Below are 18,704 nucleotides of genomic sequence, written 5' to 3' on the forward strand. Positions count from 1 at the left end.
GATCAGGACTAAACTGAGGCTGGTTCATAACGAGTTAAACGTTCCTCACTTTACTTTAACCTTTTACAAACGAGGCCTATTTGCAGGCCTCAGCTAGAATAAAGATAAGAAATACCTAATTAAGTGTATAATTAAATAATTAAGATCATATACCGTGTGAACAAACATGCTGAGTTCTGATGTTCATCATGTCCTCACTAGAGGGTCAAACCTCCAGAGCTCTGCTGCTGTTGTTACCCACATCCTCACAGAACACTTCCTCTTCAGTTCTAAGAAAATATCAACACAATGAGTAACAAACTAATTCTCAAAGCAACATGACATCATTATGAACCAGGATGAGCATATCACACCATGGGCTTCATGTTGTGGTGGGCGTAGAGTTTGACTAACGTATGAGTTTATGAGTGATGTCAAACATCATCATGGTTTTATTACTCTGCTGCATTTTAAAGTCATAGTTGTACATTTGCATTTAAACTCAACTCCCTCAGAACTCCTCCTCGTCTTTTCAGGACGTCTTCAACATCATTGTCACAAAATCAAGTTTTGAATGATTGAAAACTGTTAATATTACATTTGACTCCAAAACACCACAATAGAAAAGAAGTGTGAGCTGTTTATAGATCGAGATTGATATCTAGATATACATCTACAAGATATTATTAAGAGGGATGAAAAGCTGATCTGTCTGCATGAATGTAAGAAAAGATTCCACGTCACGATAAGGAAGTGCCGCTTCACTAACAAGAGGAAGGAAACGCTGCGTCTCTCTCAAAGAAACACTCGGTCAGAAGCTTTGACAGTTGAAGGCGTGAGAACGAGAGACAGAGACAGAGACAGAGAGACACGATGGTTGAAGTCAGATGGATTAAAATGACTTTATTTGTGACGCTGCTGCTGCTGCTTCAGTTTACAGGTAAGAACATAAAACACATCCATGACTCAAAGAAACGTTACTGAAAGTATCTGAGGAACTAGATTTAAGTTTGTGTCGAGAGGATTCTTGTAAAATGACATTTAATATTATTAATATCATCATCATATATAACTAAACTAAAAAGCTTTATTCTTATCACACTTTTCATATTTTTTATATATTTCATGTCTTCAACAGCAGTAACTGGACAAACGTCTTCCTCCTTCATCGTCAGAGCTGGAGATGAAGTCACTTTACCTTGTAACAAAGAGATCAAACATCAAGACAAATGTAACGGTACTACCTGGGTTTACAGTCGTTCTGAAGCATCAGCAGTAGAGCTGATTAAACTTGGGAAGATTAATAACAATGTGATCACCAAAGATAAATCCAACAGACTGGGTTTGACAGCAGACTGTTCTCTGGTTATAACAAATGTAACAACTGAAGATGTTGGTCGTTACTCCTGCAGACAGTATAACAAAGCAGGACAACAACAAGGTTCAGATGCTTCAGTTCTTCTGTCTGTTATTGACAGTGAGTATTTACATCTTAATGTTTTCAGATCAAACTGTCAATACACTGAAACATTACAATAATTTATATTACTGTGATGAAGTTAATGTTACTCTTGTTGTCTTTCTCTCTCATCATGAACTTCTTCACCAGTGGAGGAACAGAATGACGATGATACGGTCAACTTGTCCTGCTCTGTGTTGAGAGACAATGAGTGTGAACACACAGTAGAGTGGCTGTATGAGGGGAACAAGAACGATGTGGAGACATCACAGAGTTCCTGTATCGCCACTGTGACATTTAAAACTCCTCTTCATCAGAAGTCAAAGTATTACGAGTCACTGAAGTGTAAAGTGACAGACAGACAGAATAGAAACACACTGCTGTATAATGTCTGCACCAAGTTCTCATGTGAGGAAACAGGTAGGTTTTCTTCTAAGTTTTAAGATTACATACATTGTTTCTCATTTAGTCTCAGATGGTAAACATTGAGGTATTTTATCACCATTTCTTGTGTTTTGCTTTTTCTTATCATATTCAGCTAAATCCAAAGGAAGCACAACAGTGGGGACAAACAATACACCGTCTGCAAACAACGACGCTCCAAACAAACCAGGTAGTGACTCACATCTTACATCTCTCTCTCTTTATGAAGCCTAAAGTATGAACGTCAGACCAACACTTGGCTGTGGGACGAGATATTACCATTGGAAATGTTTATTTATTTTCTCTTAAATAAACAGAATGCTACAAACAAAATGTTTTTAATGTTTTTATTCTTATTTCCAGGTTGGTGGAGGTTCATCATTTTGGGTTTAGCAACTCTCGTAATAATTGTCGTGGCGGTCTACGTATGGAAGAGAACTAAAGGTGAGAACGTTGACAGATGATTTTGTTATCAGAAAGATCTACAGAGTGGAAACTTAATTTAACTCTTTTTTTTGTCTTTTCAGGGAACAAGACAGACGGATGTCAACGCTGTGAGTTTTAAAACTGAATAATCAAACGCTTGTGCTTGTGGTATTTCACTAGTTTACAATAAGAATAAACAGAGGCCTGTACCACGAAGCGAGTTCAACATACCCAGAGAATCTTTAGGGTTTCTTTGGGGTATTTTTGGGGTATTTTTGGGGTACATTTAAGGTATCATTAGGGTATCTTTAGGGTTTCTTTGGGGTTTCTTTTGGGTATTTTTGGGGTATTTTTGGGGAACATTTAAGGTATCTTTAGGGTATCTTTAGGGATTCTTTAGGGTTTCTTTAGGGTGTCTGGCTTAACTAACCCTAACAGCTGTGATCCCACTAAGCGGTCCCATGAAGCTGGTTATCAACTCGATAAATCAACCCCAGGGTTTCTCAATCTGGCTGTGAGCGCGTTCACATAAAGGGGCGGGGTTTGCAGCATCTGACCAAACCCAGAAGAGTCTGCTGTCAGCAGAGCGGCACATTTTACATATAAAGACAAAACTATAATATCATAGAAATATGTAGAAGATAAACACATTAATCAGACTGAAAGTAACACAGTTTAAACTGCTAAATGCAGGAAGGATAGCTGGAAGGAAATCACAGACTGTGTGAATGCGTAAATTAATAGATTTATAATGAAGCAGTGACATTATAAATCTGTTCATTTACACATTCACACAGTCTGTGATTTAATGCCAGTTGTCTTTTTTTGCATGTGTCTGTTTAAACTGTGTTGCTTTTAGTCTGAATTATGACTTTAATTTATTCGTATTTGTGTGATATTAATTTACGGTCCACATGTCGACCTTTGCTTGGTCAGTAGGCGGTGCTTTAATACGAGTTGATCTCTTATCTCAACATAACCGGACCATGTTAGGTGTTCATCAGTAAACATGGTGATCTGTCCCGGTAAGAAGTGAACCTAAACCAGAGTTAACCCTGAAGTTGCTTTGCTGACTCTAAATCCTGCTTGGTGTTACAGGCCTCATAACTGTAAACAGACTATGGTTTTAATCCAAGTGGCTGCAGCGATGACGATGCTTTATTTGTTCCATTCGTCTCAGAATCTCAGGTGTGTTGTGTTGTGTTTCACAGGTGCATCATGAAGATGATGATGAAGGTACGGTGACCTACGAGAACGTTGGAGAACCTTCTGCTTCTGTCAGACTCCACTGATCAACAACTTCATCATCCGCTCACAAAAGGACTTCAATAAACCTTGTAAGATAATGTTGAGTATTTTCTCAGGCGTATAAAAAGCTTAAGTCTAAATTTTCTTCCAGTTTAACAATTTAGACTTTACAATAAGATTGTTCTCATTGCTCTTAATATGTTCTCTGTTTGACATTCTGAGCATTAATATATTATCAAACAACGTTCTGCTCTGCAGAGACATGGTGACATAATGTCACAGAGATGCTCTGATTATGAATTTAGCACCTTTGAGTTCAAGCTTTGTACAAGTTGTTTAGTCTCTTTGTGTACACAAGAGATTAATGCATTTTAATTCATAACACGGCTGTAAACATGTTTGCTGTTAGTCCAGTATATATTTATTTCTTTTTGCACACATTGTTGTGTTGGTTTGAATGAGCTGTCAGCCTCAATAGAGTCTCTTTGTTATCACTCAGAATTATATAGTCTGCAAATAAAAGAACGTGCTTCATAACGACTCATGCATCGTGTTTGTATAACTGTATCATACATTTTGCAGTAGAAAGTTATGTAGATATTATTTCTTAAATTCTGCATAACATAATTAATCAGGATACATAATGTAACGCTGTCCTCACGTTTTCTCACTGTTGTTACTGTCCAACAAAGACGTAAACTGTCATTCTTTGTGTTTGTGTTCCTGTTGTATCCAGATTGTTTCTGAGGGAGATTTCTGGAACTTTCCTAATTTGGTCAAAATTCATATGTGACTGGTTCATATAGAGGATCAGGACTAAACTGAGGCTGCTTCATAACGAGTTAAACATTCCTCACAGTACTTTAAATAATTAAGATCATATGTCGTGTGAACAAACATGCTGAGTTCTGATGTCCATCATGTCCTCACTAGAGGGTCAAACCTCCAGAGCTCTGCTGCTGTTGTTACCCACATCCTCACAGAACACTTCCTCTTCAGTTCTAAGGAAATATCAACACAATGAGTAACAAACTAATTCTCAAAGCAACATGACATCATTATGAACCAGGATGAGCATATCGCACCATGGGCTTCATGTTGTGGTGGGCGTAGAGTTTGACTAACGTATGAGTTTATGAGTGATGTCAACCATCACATCAGAATTAGTTTTTAAAATGCAAATACTCTCCCTGTGCACAGAAAGTTAGGAAACCATTTCAAAGACAATATATACGAACACAGGCTGTGAATACAGACAGGACGCATTTGAGTACAAAACATTTCAATCGAAAGGAAGTGTGCTGTGGTTTTGGTGGGTGGCTGAGTTGAGACGTTCACAGTCAACTTCAACGACTCAGTTCTGTAGAGAGAAACAATACATCATCTGCAAACAACGACACTCCAACAAAACCAGGTAGTGACTTCACATCTTACATCTTTCTTCTTTTGGTTATCTTTAGGGTTTCTTTAGGGTTTCTTCAGGGTTTCTTTAGGGTATCTTTAGGGTTTCTTTAGGGTATCTTTAGGCTATCTTTATGGTTTCTTTAGGGTATCTTTAGGGCATCTTTAGGGTTTCTTTAGGGTTTCTTTAGGCTATCTTTAGGGCATCTTTAGGGTTTCTTTAAAGTATCTTTAGGGTATCTTTAGGGTTTCTTTGGGGTATCTTTAGGGCATCTTTAGGGTTTCTATAAAGTATCTTTAGGGTATCTTTAGGGTTTCTTTGGGGTATCTTTAGGGCATCTTTAGGGTTTCTTTAGGGTTTCTTTGGGTTATCTTTAGGGCATCTTTAGGGTTTCTTTAGGCTATCTTTAGGGTATATTTATCTTTAGGGTTTCTAAATATATCATGTAATATATGAGAGAGACGCTGCTGGTGCTGCCGGGAGCTGAGTATCATTTACATGACATACTTGGTTCAAATACATTTGGTTTTAAATAATAAAGATGTGAAATGAAACATTTTAACATAAAAATGGAAATGAAATAATAAACTACATATAATGTGTTGATGCCTCAAAGTGATTTCTTATTGTGTTGGTTACACCACGTTACAGAAAACACAACATTAAAAAGAGAAGAAAGAGTGAAGCTTATTGTGCAGCATGTGTGCATGAAGTATTTACCGACAGGCTTCATACACATTTAATGTGTTTAAAACTATGAGCTCATCAGTATTATCCTCAGATTCTCTTTATTTATTTGTCAAATATTACTTTGGTCATATAAATGAACATCCTTTACTTTAAAGTGACATTTCATTTTATTGATTTTATGTTGTTTTGTAAAAGATTGACACTAAATAAAAGATAATATTTTGGTGGCCATGATCGCAGAAAGTGTAGTAAAGAAAAAACAATGAAAAGCATCAACTCTAAATTCACTACATTGTAGTATTTGTACGTGTTTTATTAAGTATATAAATACCTCTAAATCACTGTCACCTGCTGACACAGCTGCTTTGTGTGAACTCGTCAGCCATGTGGTCTTCATAAGGACGGCAGCTTTCTTATGATCTGGCTTACCAGATTGTCCAGGCTCTTGTTTTTTCTTCTTCTTTTCGTTTCCTGCATTTAAAAACGCTCATCTGATTTAAAGAGAAAAGACACTTTGAAATCCGTCCGTTACCCTTAAAGAGTTTGCTTTTAGTTGTGTTTGCTCTCACTATTCATCCCTCTACAGATACACGCGTCTGCTAACAATTTATCAAGTTTTTTTTAGAGCTCAACCTAAATGTGAATGAAATATTTGTTGTTAAATGTACAAGGAGTGCATTTCCCCAAAATGCTGCCTCATCTGGACGGCTGGGACTCTTTGTTCAACGCAAAAAAACAAAAATTAAAACAAATTGCAGTCTAGATTTGATTACCTTTAAATTTACAATGTTTCTTTGAAAGAATTGCTGAGACAAAAAAACATGGGTTTCACTCTTGACTTCATAGTGGGTCTTATTCAAGACGAAAAGTTTTTGTTTTTGTTTTTGTCTGCTTTTTGTTGACTTGTAACACGGAAGTAAATATAAACTAAATTGTCCCAAGAGTCACCTTTTTGATTTTATTCGTCACGAAACTTCCGTACTTTAGTAACGGCACTCCCGTAATTTTTTTACCCTAAATCCAACTAAGTAGTTGTGTTGGCTCAACCTAAATAAGTAGTTTCCTGTGAAGAAAGAAGTTTATTTTGAAAAAACTGTGTGAATGTAACGAGCAGAAATCAACTCGTGTTACTGGAAAACGCACAAAAAAAAGACATCGATGGGAGGTTTGGAAAGATCCCTTTGAGTTTAAGTGAGACTGTTTTATTGGTAGGGTTATTCTTTGGTGTGTTTAAATGACTGCATTTTAATCGTGGGAGGAAAAAGTGGAGAATTTCTTATAACAATAATAAGAAGAATTTTCATCATACAATATGTGAGAGCAGCTCTGACTGGAGAGAGAACAGGGAGAGAGGATGGTGGCATTTATAAACTGTGTGACGCACAAGGTGGACTCCTTTCTCCTGTGTGTGTGTGTGTGTGTGTGTGTGTGTGTGTGTGTGTGTGTGTGTGTGTGTGTGTGTGTGTGTGTGTGTGTGTGTGTGTGTGTGTGTGTGTTTTATTTATAGTCCTGATTGGCGTCATCAGCTCCGAACAACCCACTGCTGTTTCAGAAAGTCACGCTGCGATGCAACATGTTAACCATCAGCATGCGTCATGGCCGAGACCCAACTGCACACCGAGCTGTCACACTGTGTGTGTGTGTGTGTGTGTGTGTGTGTGTGTGTGTGTGTGTGTGTGTGTGTGTGTGTGTGTGTGTGTGTGTGTGTGTGTGTGTGTGTGGCAGCAAATCCACATTGTGAATAAACCTCTCCTTCTATCAGCTGTGCTGCAAACAGGAGATTTCCTCGGACACAAATCAGTTTTAATACACAAAAAATAACTGAAAAATCCCTCTTTTGATCGTGACTCACTCCTGACTTTTATTATTTTGTCTCCTTTGCCTCTCGATGTTTATTCCACAACAGTCATTTTCAATTTCAGCAAAACGAAGCGGAAATGTGGAAAGGTTTTTGCGTGTGACTGCATGTGACAAAGAGTGATGGAAACAGAATTGGCGAGAAACACGTGACTTTTTTTCTGGTGATTTGGCAAATAAATCTTCTGCTGATGAAGGTACCACACAAAGCAGATATGTCCAGTTAAGTGAGTGGATGAATCCTGGTGAAAGTGGTGAAAGCAGATTGGGGTCAAGTTCTTCATTAACATTCTTTCATTACGTCATGGAAATCATTTCATCTGGGAGATTTTCAGCACGATCACATTAATTTGCTTTTATTGTACCTTTACCAAACCATTATTTTCAATAATACAATACTGTTTGTTTATTTATTCATTTAAATTTATTTAAATGTATTTATATTTATTTATGTTTATATTGTGTTTACTTGTATTTCATTTTGTATGTAATTTAATTGTATTTTATTCTTCTTTTCTTGAATTTCTTAAATTTTATTCTTTTTTCTTAATTTTACTATTTTTTACTTTAAGCTTTAATAATTTAACAAACAAATAAACAAAACAGGATGGAGGAGAAACTAAATGAAATACTCACTTTATCAAAATAAATTAAATAGTTGACAGAAAGTAAGATAAAATCGTGAATATAGAATCTTCTTTTCCTCAAAGATTATACGAGTATAAGAAACCCTCCAATAATAGAAGTTGGACTGATTGAGTCAAACCAGTAGCCAGTACATAACATCTGTCTCCGTGTTACATGCAGATCTGTTCTCTTCCCTCAGTTGATGCCAGAAATGTTGAAGCCAAGTGTGTCTCAACATGTTTTCAGTGTGCTTCTTTTTTTGTTTTTTTCATTGCTTCAAAGCGTCGCTGCAGGAACTCCGAGAGTCGCCAAACCCCATAAAAACAGTGAAAACACTGTAAAACTGCTACGAGGAGCAATTCACAAAGGGCTGTTTTTCTGGTTTTGGTGTAATTATGAGTTAAAAAATACACGAGGGGGAAAAAAAAAAGCTTGAGTTGAGCTTGAACGTATATGCTTGTTGGTGGTGAAGCACTTGATGTGGTTATAATGGAGCTTACTGGAAACACGTTGGCAGGACGGAGGATTCTACACGAGGAGTTTGGTCCATTTGTCATCTCACAGAGTGTTTTAATAATGCTGCTGTTTGGTCTTTATTGAATATGGCTGAGCTGCAAAAATGCTGCTGGTCCAACACTTCCCAAAAGCCCCCCCCCCCCCCCCCCAAACAACATCTTTAAATGTGTGGTCTCCAAGCTCAGGCTGAAAAAATTAGAGCGATATTATCGGGGATACTTCCTAAGACTTGACAAATCTAATTCAGTAGTTTTGTTGGCTCAACCTTACTAAGTAGTTTTGTTGGCTCAACCTAACTACGTAGTTGTGTTGGCTCAACCTAACGACGTAGTTGTGTTGGCTCAACCTAACGACGTAGTTGTGTTGGCTCAACCTAACTAAGTAGTTGTGTTGGCTCAACCTAACGACGTAGTTGTGTTGGCTCAACCTAACGACGTAGTTGTGTTGGCTCAACCTAACGACGTAGTTGTGTTGACTAAATCTAACTACGTAGTTTTGTTGGCTCAACCTAACGACGTAGTTGTGTTGGCTCAACCTAACGACGTAGTTGTGTTGGCTCAACCTAACGACGTAGTTGTGTTGACTAAATCTAACTACGTAGTTTTGTTGGCTCAACCTAACGACGTAGTTGTGTTGGCTCAACCTAACTAAGTAGTTGTGTTGGCTTAACCTAACGACGTAGTTGTGTTGGCTCAACCTAACGACGTAGTTGTGTTGGCTCAACCTAACGACGTAGTTGTGTTGGCTCAACCTAACGACGTAGTTGTGTTGACTAAATCTAACTACGTAGTTTTGTTGGCTCAACCTAACGACGTAGTTTTGTTGGCTCAACCTAACGACGTAGTTTTGTTGGCTCAACCTAACGACGTAGTTGTGTTGGCTCAACCTAACGACGTAGTTGTGTTGACTAAATCTAACGACGTAGTTTTGTTGGCTCAACCTAACGACGTAGTTGTGTTGGCTCAACCTAACGACGTAGTTGTGTTGACTAAATCTAACTACGTAGTTTTGTTGGCTCAACCTAACGACGTAGTTTTGTTGGCTCAACCTAACGACGTAGTTGTGTTGGCTCAACCTAACGACGTAGTTGTGTTGGCTCAACCTAACGACGTAGTTGTGTTGACTAAATAACTACGTAGTTTTGTTGGCTCAACCTAACTACGTAGTTGTGTTGGCTCAACCTAACTAAGTAGTTGTGTTGGCTCAACCTAACTAAGTAGTTGTGTTGGCTCAACCTAACTAAGTAGTTTTGTTGGCTCAACCTAACTACGTAGTTGTGTTGGCTCAACCTAACTAAGTAGTTGTGTTGGCTCAACCTAACTAAGTAGTTTAGTTGGCTCAACCTAACTAAGTAGTTTAGTTGGCTCAACCTAACTAAGTAGTTGTGTTGGCTCAACCTAACTAAGTAGTTTTGTTGGCTCAACCTAACTAAGTAGTTTAGTTGGCTCAACCTAACTAAGTAGTTGTGTTGGCTCAACCTAACTAAGTAGTTTTGTTGGCTCAACCTAACTAAGTAGTTGTGTTGGCTCAACCTAACTAAGTAGTTGTGTTGGCTCAACCTAACTAAGTAGTTGTGTTGGCTCAACCTAACTACGTAGTTCTGTTGGCTCAACCTAACTAAGTAGTTGTGTTGGCTCAACCTAACTAAGTAGTTGTGTTGGCTCAACCTAACTACGTAGTTGTGTTGACTCAACCTAACTAAGTAGTTTTGTTGGCTCAAGTTATTTCCTGTCTAGACAGAAGTTTATTTTAAGACTGTCTGCATGTAACGAGCAGAAACTGACGTGTTGTTGACTTTCGTAGGAAAACGCACTAAAAATGAGGAGTAACCAATATTCAGACAGTTAACATTAGCATCAACGGATGAGCCAGAAAATGAGCTCATAAGTTTGTTACTTATTGAGTTATTTATTTGTATTTGTATTATTATTTTAAAGATGTGTTAAGTATTCAGCTTTTATAATTCAATAAACAAATAAAAAGAACAAAAGAGGAGAAACAAAATAACATCCTAAAGAAACTACATCACTCTGTCAAAAGTCATGGAATAGTTTAATAAAAAGAGTCAAATACAAAATATACAAAATATATCTATTTCAGTAGTAAACTGACCAAGCCTCTTCTTCTTCCTGAAGCCTGACGTTAGACGCTGATAGCATTCACGCTTCAGAAATCATTAAAGTGGTGTTAGTTTGTAAAGATAACAAAATGGTTGTTCGCCATCTTGTGTTCTGCAATAATCCAAAATCTTTTCTTCTTTTTAAATACGTCATCCCTGCAGAACTCTTCATGCTGTAAATGAATGGGCTTTCACCATAGATGGAGACTTAACAGACATTTATTGAAATGATCATTACTTTAAACCAAACCACAGCTGATGAACGTTTTGTATTTATTCCGTTTGCTTTATTTATCACATTATTAGTCCCTGAAGCCCAGTTCGTCTTGGACCACTTTCCCTCTTTCCTGTCGTAACGTTGAAGCTCCGACAGCCGCTCTCTAGATGAACGCTTCATCTTCAAAAACCTAAAAATGTAGAAGAGAGAGCGTCCACAGTGGGTCTGTGGGTCGCTCCGACAGTTTGATGGATGCAGGAGAGACTGACTGTGGGAGGATTTGGCTGCAGGGTTTGAGGTTTGGATGTTGTGGTGGAGCTCATGTGAAGCAGTATCTGAGACACACACACACACACACACACACACACACACACACACACACACACACACACACACACACACACACAGGCACAGAGCCTGGCAGCCATAGTGTTGCTGTCCACAGACAAAATGAGAGACAATCAAGTATCATTTCCTGGATGTCCCTCTGCTCATTATTCATGTGTTCATGGGAGGAAAGTCTTCCTCATGTGAGTTTGTGATGGACAGAAAGACGGACATACAGCAGTCATGTTTATCAGACTACATACATTTTTACTTCAGGGTATTGGTCAACCTACTTCCACCTATTTATTTATTTATTTTTATTCCAAGAGGAGTCAGGTTTAATTGAGAAAAATGGAGGCGCAGTGATACTGTCTGTCCACTGGGTGGTGCTGTTGTGCAGACATCAAATGATCACTATTCACCCACCACTGTGGCTTCTAGAGGAAATACTCTGTGATGTTTCTGTTGATGAATTAAGTGTTTAATTGTTCCAGACGTGGAGGGAAATCCTGGGTTTGCTGGTGACGAGACGCCGTGGGTTCAGTGCCTTGCTCAAGAGCAAGTGTTTCCTCTCTGAGTCACAGAGTGTGTCAGCGGGTTGAGCTGCAGAGAGGTTAAGGTGAAGAGGCAACCTTAAAGGGTTAAAAAGAAGCTACGTTCACAGTTTCTTATGAGTTCATATTGTTTTATTGATTACGGCATTTTCTCCTTTTTTAATAAAGAAACCAAAGACAAACAAAATATCGTACAGCACCGTGAGTCAGTGAGACACGATCGTAACGTATAAAACATATGAGCTCATTCTCTCCTCCCATACAAAAATAAAACGTCCCGGGTCAAACTCTTCCTCCTCCTCTTCATCGTCTACATGATAATCTTCTCACGAGGAGTTCGCTTAAAAGAAAACTTTGCAACGGTGCAAATGAAATGGATCCATACGTAGCGTCTTTCCATGTTGATGAAGTTCTCAGCTGGTTATAATTTAAACATGGCACCGCAATCTGAGCCGGGTCAGAACCGTACTTCAGGTTAAAAACCCTCCCGGTACCCGGAGACGATGCGTTCAGGCTCCGGTAGTTGAGGACGTCCGGCGCCTCCTGGTGGTGGTCTGGTGGCTACGCGCTCTGCACGGCGCTCAGCGAACTGTTGGACTCTGCAAGAACAGCGGCAGCAGCGCAGAGAAACCATATGTTAAACACTGGTGTGTGTGTGTGTGTGTGTGTGTGTGTGCGTGTGTGTGCGTGTGTGTGTGTGTGTGTGTGTGTGTGTGTGTGTGTGTGTGTGTGTGTGTGTGTGTGCGTGTGTGTGTGTGTAGGTGGTTACCTGATGGCAGCTCGGCCGTCTCTATGCGGCTCTCCTCCAGCGTTAAGAAGCAGCGGCTCACGTCTCTTCCCGTCTCGATGTCAGAGGTCAGGACCGCGATGGGACCCTTCCCCCCCTTCAGGTGGACCTGGATGTTGTCCTGCGTCAACACACACACACACACACACACACACACACACACACACACACACACACACACACACACACACACACACACACACACACACACTTTGAGGACTGACCGAACGGTCCCCAGTGATCACGACGGCGTTGCAAGAGCCCGTCAAAGCCCGTTTTTTTTTTTTACCTCTTGCGGCGCCGGAACCTCCAGCTTGGTTTCCTCCGGCGCTTTGACCACGAGCACCGTCTGCTCCTGGAAGGCTGCGAGTCGGCTGACGTCCTCGTGGGTCACGTAGGCCGACGTGCACGAACAAAAAAAACGGTCAAAGAAAACATCCAGCCTTTACAGAGCAACACATCGCTGATGTTAAGTCACGTATCGTTGAGCCAACATCCTCTCTTTGGTCTCCAGAAGGAACGCTGAGCTCCTGAACGGACGGATGGAAGTCTTGTCGTGAGAAGCAAAAAGGATATTCGGCGTTCCCCTCATCGTCCGTCATGTCGAAGAGCTGCTGGGCGCAGCTTTTGATGAGCGTGTCCAGCGTGTCCTCCACCAGCTTCAGGTTCTCCAACTCCCTGTGGAACTTCTGCTGGTTGTTCCTCACGAAGCTGGAGATCTGACAGCTCCCTCTGGACGGGACCACAAGGCACACTGTTCACTCATCCATCAGTCAGGCTTTACAATCGGCTTCAACGTGGAGAAATAGGGGTTCACTCACATCCACTTGAACGTGTTGGTGGACTTCTTCTTGATGAGGCTGATTCCCTCCAGGACGTTGGTGATGTCGTAGACTCGGCGCCGGCGGGTCTGCAGGATCGCGGTCACGTGACGGAGGTCCACGGAGCCGTCCGGAGACTCCAGCAGCAGCTGCAGGAACCGCTGCGTCAGCATCCACAGGGACACGTCTGGATCACAGAGCGACAAAAAAGATCTTCTAATTCAAAGACGTCTGTTAGGAACAAGTGTCAAACATGCAACATGTCCTTCAGCTAGTCGTTCGTCCCAAAGACTAAACTCTCTGTACTTCAACACAGAAACGGTTCCGTTAAAAAGGACAGAAACACGCACCGGATCTCTTGTTGACGATCCTCGTCTGAAGCGGACTGAAGCTGGAACGAAAGAGACGTCAAAACACACCTTTAGATTGAACTAGTCCCATCTGTGTTCCACCGCAACATCTGCTCCCAGATGTGAATCACGCCATATACGTGGGTAATAAGCGGGTATTAAACTGGACCAGGTGGACTTCGTTTACCCGGGTTTCTTGGCCCCTGAGGTCTTCTTGGCTCCTGGATCCTGAAATTCAGAAAACGAAAACGGAGCTTGAAGCTGCTCTGGTGTTTAATATGACATGATTAACACATATATATTTATGATGATAAATCAACTGACCTGCTGTGGTGGATCCGCTGCTGGAGGTTCTGGTGCCGGAGGTTCCACTTTAACAGGACCGTCATCTCCACCTTCTTCATCACCGTCGTCGCCGTCGTCGTCGTCGTAGCCTCCACCGGGGGCCCACTGATCCTCCTCCTCCTCCTCCTCCTCTTCCTCCTCCTCGGACGACTCGGCCCCCCAGGGGCTGATGAGGCCCATGGGCCCGTCCAGGTCGGGGGGCATGATGGGGATGGCGTCTCCGTTGACCCCGTCGGAGGAGATGTCCTGCGGCAGGAAGTGGTCCTCGCAGATCAGGTGCTGCTCCGTCGAGTCCTGCTTGTCCGACTCCCTCAGCGCCGCCAGCCACACCTGAACACACACACACACACACACACACACACACACACACACACACACACACACACACACCAGTGTTACTTTTTGTACAAGGTTAGCAATAATAAAGACTCGTTTTTCACTTTATTCCCATTAAAAGTGTCCACCTTGATTATTCTGGTGTTGAACAACGTGTAACGTCACACCAGTAACGTTAAAGTAACGTTACTTGACACAGAGAGCTAGGCTAACCACTAGCTAACACAGAATAAACCTCTTTATTCAAGTAACTAGACGTTACGTTACATTAAAAGCATCTCCGCTTTTTGGTTAAACTCGCGCGTCCGTACCTTGACCCGCGCGGTGTCTTGTGGGAAGTTGAAGAACCTCTTCGGCGGTCGGTTGAAGATCCCCCGGTTGACGTTCGTCACGCGGTTCTGACACCCGGACACGACACACTTCACCATGTTACCGCTGACCCGAACCGAGCCGGGCTTAACGGTGCATCCGAGCTCTCCCCCCTCCCCCACACACACACGTGTGTGTATAACCGTTAACAACACGCGCAGCCACAACGCGACCGTCCCGGTTTGTTTACGTCGAGTTTCGTTGTTGTTTTTTCCAAACCGGAAAGGGCGTGTATATGAACCGGAAATAGAACAAAGGACAGCGCGCCAGTGTGGCGCCCTCTAGTGTCTGAGAACCGGTATTATACATATTTACACAATAGGAAAATACAATAAAAGTTGGTATAAACAGTGATAGGATGAAAGCCTACACTGACTCAAGTACTGTATATTAGTACACATTTAACATACCTGTATTTCCTTTGAGTATTTCATTTCATGGTACTTTATACTTCTTCACTAAATCTCAGATATATGTATTTTACTTTGTACTCCACTACATCTCAGAGGTACATATTGTACTTTTTACTGTACTACACCTCAGAGGTAAATATAGTACTTTTGACTGTACTGCATCTCAGAGGTACATATTGTACTTTTGATTGTACTACATCTCAGAGGTACATATTGTACTTTTGACTGTACTACATCTCAAATGTAAATATTGTACTTTTTACTGTACTGCATCTCAGAGGTACATATTGTAGTTTTGACTTCATTTGTCTGACAGCTTCAGTTTCAGATGATCCCCTTCCTGTCCAGGTAGAACCACGTATCTCCAGATGTGTTGGTGTTGGATGTTTGCGATGAACCGGAGGATGAAGTGTTTCCTTTATGTAGGACATATGTCGTATGTATAAAACCCTCCTCCTATATTTCTTCAGCTAAATGAACTCTTTACCTGTTGGATCAGCTGTAAAACGCATCGTCACAACGCTGTGAGAACCACGTACCTCTAGAACCAATGTGTGACGATCTTATAGAATATGATGCATCGCTGTAGATTAAACTAGCCAACAGGATATAAAGGAGGTACAATGCTACATACTGAAGCAGTAATATTAATCTAGAAACATCAGATTTAATAGTAAAACTCTGAGAGGGAACTTTTTACTGCTGTCTACTGTGATTCATCTGCAGCAGGCTTTAAGCTTCATAGATTGAAACTACACAACAGCGTCATCGAAGGAAAGAAACGTACATTTAGACAGTAACGTCGTAACGCTGAAGCATGCGATCCTAAACATCAGCTTCAGAAGAAGAACGGGTCGCAATCAGTGTCGCAACACAAGATTTATTCAGAGCAAGAGATGCCAACACCAGCATGATAGAAATTGTACAAACTTCACAAGTCAAATTAAAATATCACGTAGCGTAATCTGGTGACCTTAAACATACAGCAAAAATATCAACGAAACCCATGCCATGTGGTAAGAAACCTGCTGTTGAAAGTTTGCGAGTAGCACGGAAAAAAGGGGTAAAAGGAGAGAAAATGAACGTCGTATAAAAACCCCTCATCGATGCACCGCTGAAAAGAAACTAACATTGTTCATAAACTGATGATCTCACAAATATTCATATGGATTTCTTTTTGCATTCTAGCATGTCACATGTTAGTGTTGAGATTCTCTATGTAAATAGTTACAGTTTAGCTTTTACATCTGATATTACAATATCTAGTCTATTGACTGTCTTTAAGTGGCAGAATTGTGCTTTTAACTCCCGTTTCCTTTTGTTATCGGTCAGCGTAACTGACTAAATAAAAATACAAGCTGTCAGTCTATCTAATGCAGTAGTTCACCGGCAGGAAGCTGCAGACACAAAGCTTTGGACAGAGATGTGAAGAATGAGGCTTTTTTTTTTTTCAGTAAAAGTCCAAAGAAGAAGCATCTTTAGAAGGAAAACTCCCCCCAGCTGGCAGTTTGGTGATTGTTTTCCCTTCTTAAAACAGAGTCACCATTAAAACGCTCATGATTTGGCAGAAGTTATAGACGGTGAACTCTTGATTTTCCCCTTAAAAGTCTTTAAAATTACAAAAATATCTAAGTTTGGGGCTGCTTCTTCAATTCAAAGGGTCAAAAAGTACTCATATATATATATATATATATATATATATATATATATATATATATATATATATATATATATATATATATGTGTATATATATATATATATATATATATATATATATATATACATATATATATATATATATATATATATATATATATATGTGTATATATATATATATATATATATGTGTATATATATATATACATATATGTATATATATATATGTATATATATATATGTATATATATATATATATATATATATGTATATATATATATATATATATGTATATATATATATATACATATATGTATATATATATATATACATATATGTATATATATATATATATACATATATGTATATATATATATATATACATATATGTATATATATATATATATATATATATATGTATATGTATATATGTATATATGTATATGTATATATGTATATATGTATATATGTATATGTATATATGTATATATGTATATATGTATATGTATATATGTATACACATATATATATATATATATGTATATGTATATATATATATATATATATATATATATTTTATTTAATCCTGTTCTCTGTTGAAAGGCATTCTGGGAAATGAAGGAAATCTCAAAATAGAAGTAGAAGTAGAAGAGGCAGGTTGAGGAGTCAGTTTGTTATGGCGCTAAACACTCCCATGAGCCTTTGGGCCGTTGTTACCCAATTCATCCAATATTGACCCAGAATGAACAGAATAATGTTCAGTTTCCACTTATTGTCAAAGGACAAGTGCACAAAGCAGAATTTTAAGCTCTGCGATTGGATGCGTCTCCTCCAAATGCACCTTGGGAGTTGCAGTTTTACGTCTCCCCGTCCTAACGTCGCTGTTCATCTCTAGCTCGCTGTTTCATGTCCGTCCGTTTCTGGAAGTGCTTCCTTCTGGCATTCACGTAACAACGGACCTCGTGTAAGAATGCTTCCGTGTTCGTATCTTAAATTTTTCTTAATTGTAAATTAGCATAAATAAAGCTGCAATAACACCATATAAGGCGACGCGTCCTGCCTCACATGAGGTCCAATGTCGATCCAGAACATCGTATGTTTTAGGTGGTTAACAACGGAAACTATTTGATACTAAATAACTAAGTGAATCAGTGTGGTTCAACACTTAAAATGGATCCTGGGGTGCTGGAGGTTTAGACTTTAAGGGGACCATGAGGGGGAGTTTTCCTTTAAATAACAAATCAACTCAGAGAAATTTCTTCCAGGATTCTTTCAAACAATCACCAGCACAAATTCTCGTCAAAGTCACAGTTTCCACAAACTCGCTGTACAGTTTTTGCTTCATTTACCACGTGATAATACTTTGACATACTCCAATAAAGTGCATGCATGATCGACGGTGTTCAGAAAACATTGTTCCATCAGTACTGTGATTTCGGACCGAATGTCATCGTAAAGGCCGATTCAGATCGAATACTCGGTCGGTAAAGTTCAAGTGCGCAGACGTCGCGTTACGACTGCCGGCTCTACTTTTTAATTCATCTTTTTCCATCGACAATCAAAGATAATTAAAAAAAGTGCTGCTTGGTCATCATGTCGTCTGGCATCGCGTCCCGCCGTGCGCTCACACGGCGGGACGCGTGATTGGAAAGACGTTTTCTACAGAACGAGTGCAATATACAATGACGGATGGGGACGTTTGACCCTGTAAGTCCAGTGGAGCCGTCAGCCTTTTTAGAAAGAAAAAATCATATCTACAAATCCTTTCGCCTGCCAAGTGCC

The 18,704-nt window shown here is 39.8% G+C and overlaps 2 protein-coding genes across 3 annotated transcripts; one reads left to right on the forward strand and one right to left on the reverse strand.

Moving 5' to 3' along the window:
• Positions 1 to 762: 762 nt before the first annotated feature.
• On the forward strand, positions 763 to 4,075 carry LOC137877544 (uncharacterized). 2 transcript variants are annotated; one of them, XM_068717513.1, is made up of 7 exons: positions 763 to 919; positions 1,118 to 1,456; positions 1,589 to 1,858; positions 1,977 to 2,051; positions 2,225 to 2,305; positions 2,389 to 2,415; positions 3,499 to 4,075. In XM_068717513.1, the coding sequence occupies exons 1-7, from the start codon at positions 853 to 855 to the stop codon at positions 3,507 to 3,509; spliced, it is 870 nt and encodes a 289-aa protein (XP_068573614.1). In that variant the 5' UTR covers positions 763 to 852; the 3' UTR covers positions 3,510 to 4,075. The 2 variants fall into 2 exon arrangements, with proteins under 2 accessions (XP_068573614.1, XP_068573615.1); XM_068717514.1 differs by having other exon boundaries at positions 1,121 to 1,456.
• A 7,953-nt stretch (positions 4,076 to 12,028) lies between these two features.
• Positions 12,029 to 15,085, reverse strand: LOC137877547 (transcription factor E2F5-like). Its single transcript, XM_068717516.1, has 9 exons — positions 14,795 to 15,085; positions 14,127 to 14,477; positions 13,990 to 14,030; positions 13,803 to 13,843; positions 13,453 to 13,639; positions 13,208 to 13,363; positions 12,921 to 13,035; positions 12,614 to 12,752; positions 12,029 to 12,443 (listed from the first exon to the last, which is right to left on the reverse strand). The coding sequence occupies exons 1-9, from the start codon at positions 14,909 to 14,911 to the stop codon at positions 12,406 to 12,408; spliced, it is 1,185 nt and encodes a 394-aa protein (XP_068573617.1). The 5' UTR covers positions 14,912 to 15,085; the 3' UTR covers positions 12,029 to 12,405.
• Positions 15,086 to 18,704: the final 3,619 nt, after the last annotated feature.

This window comes from Cebidichthys violaceus, unplaced genomic scaffold (genome assembly GCF_023349555.1).
Source record: "Cebidichthys violaceus isolate CVI_PGR_0920_01 unplaced genomic scaffold, fCebVio1.0.p SCAF_216, whole genome shotgun sequence".
NCBI classification, from domain to species: domain Eukaryota; kingdom Metazoa; phylum Chordata; class Actinopteri; order Perciformes; family Stichaeidae; genus Cebidichthys; species Cebidichthys violaceus.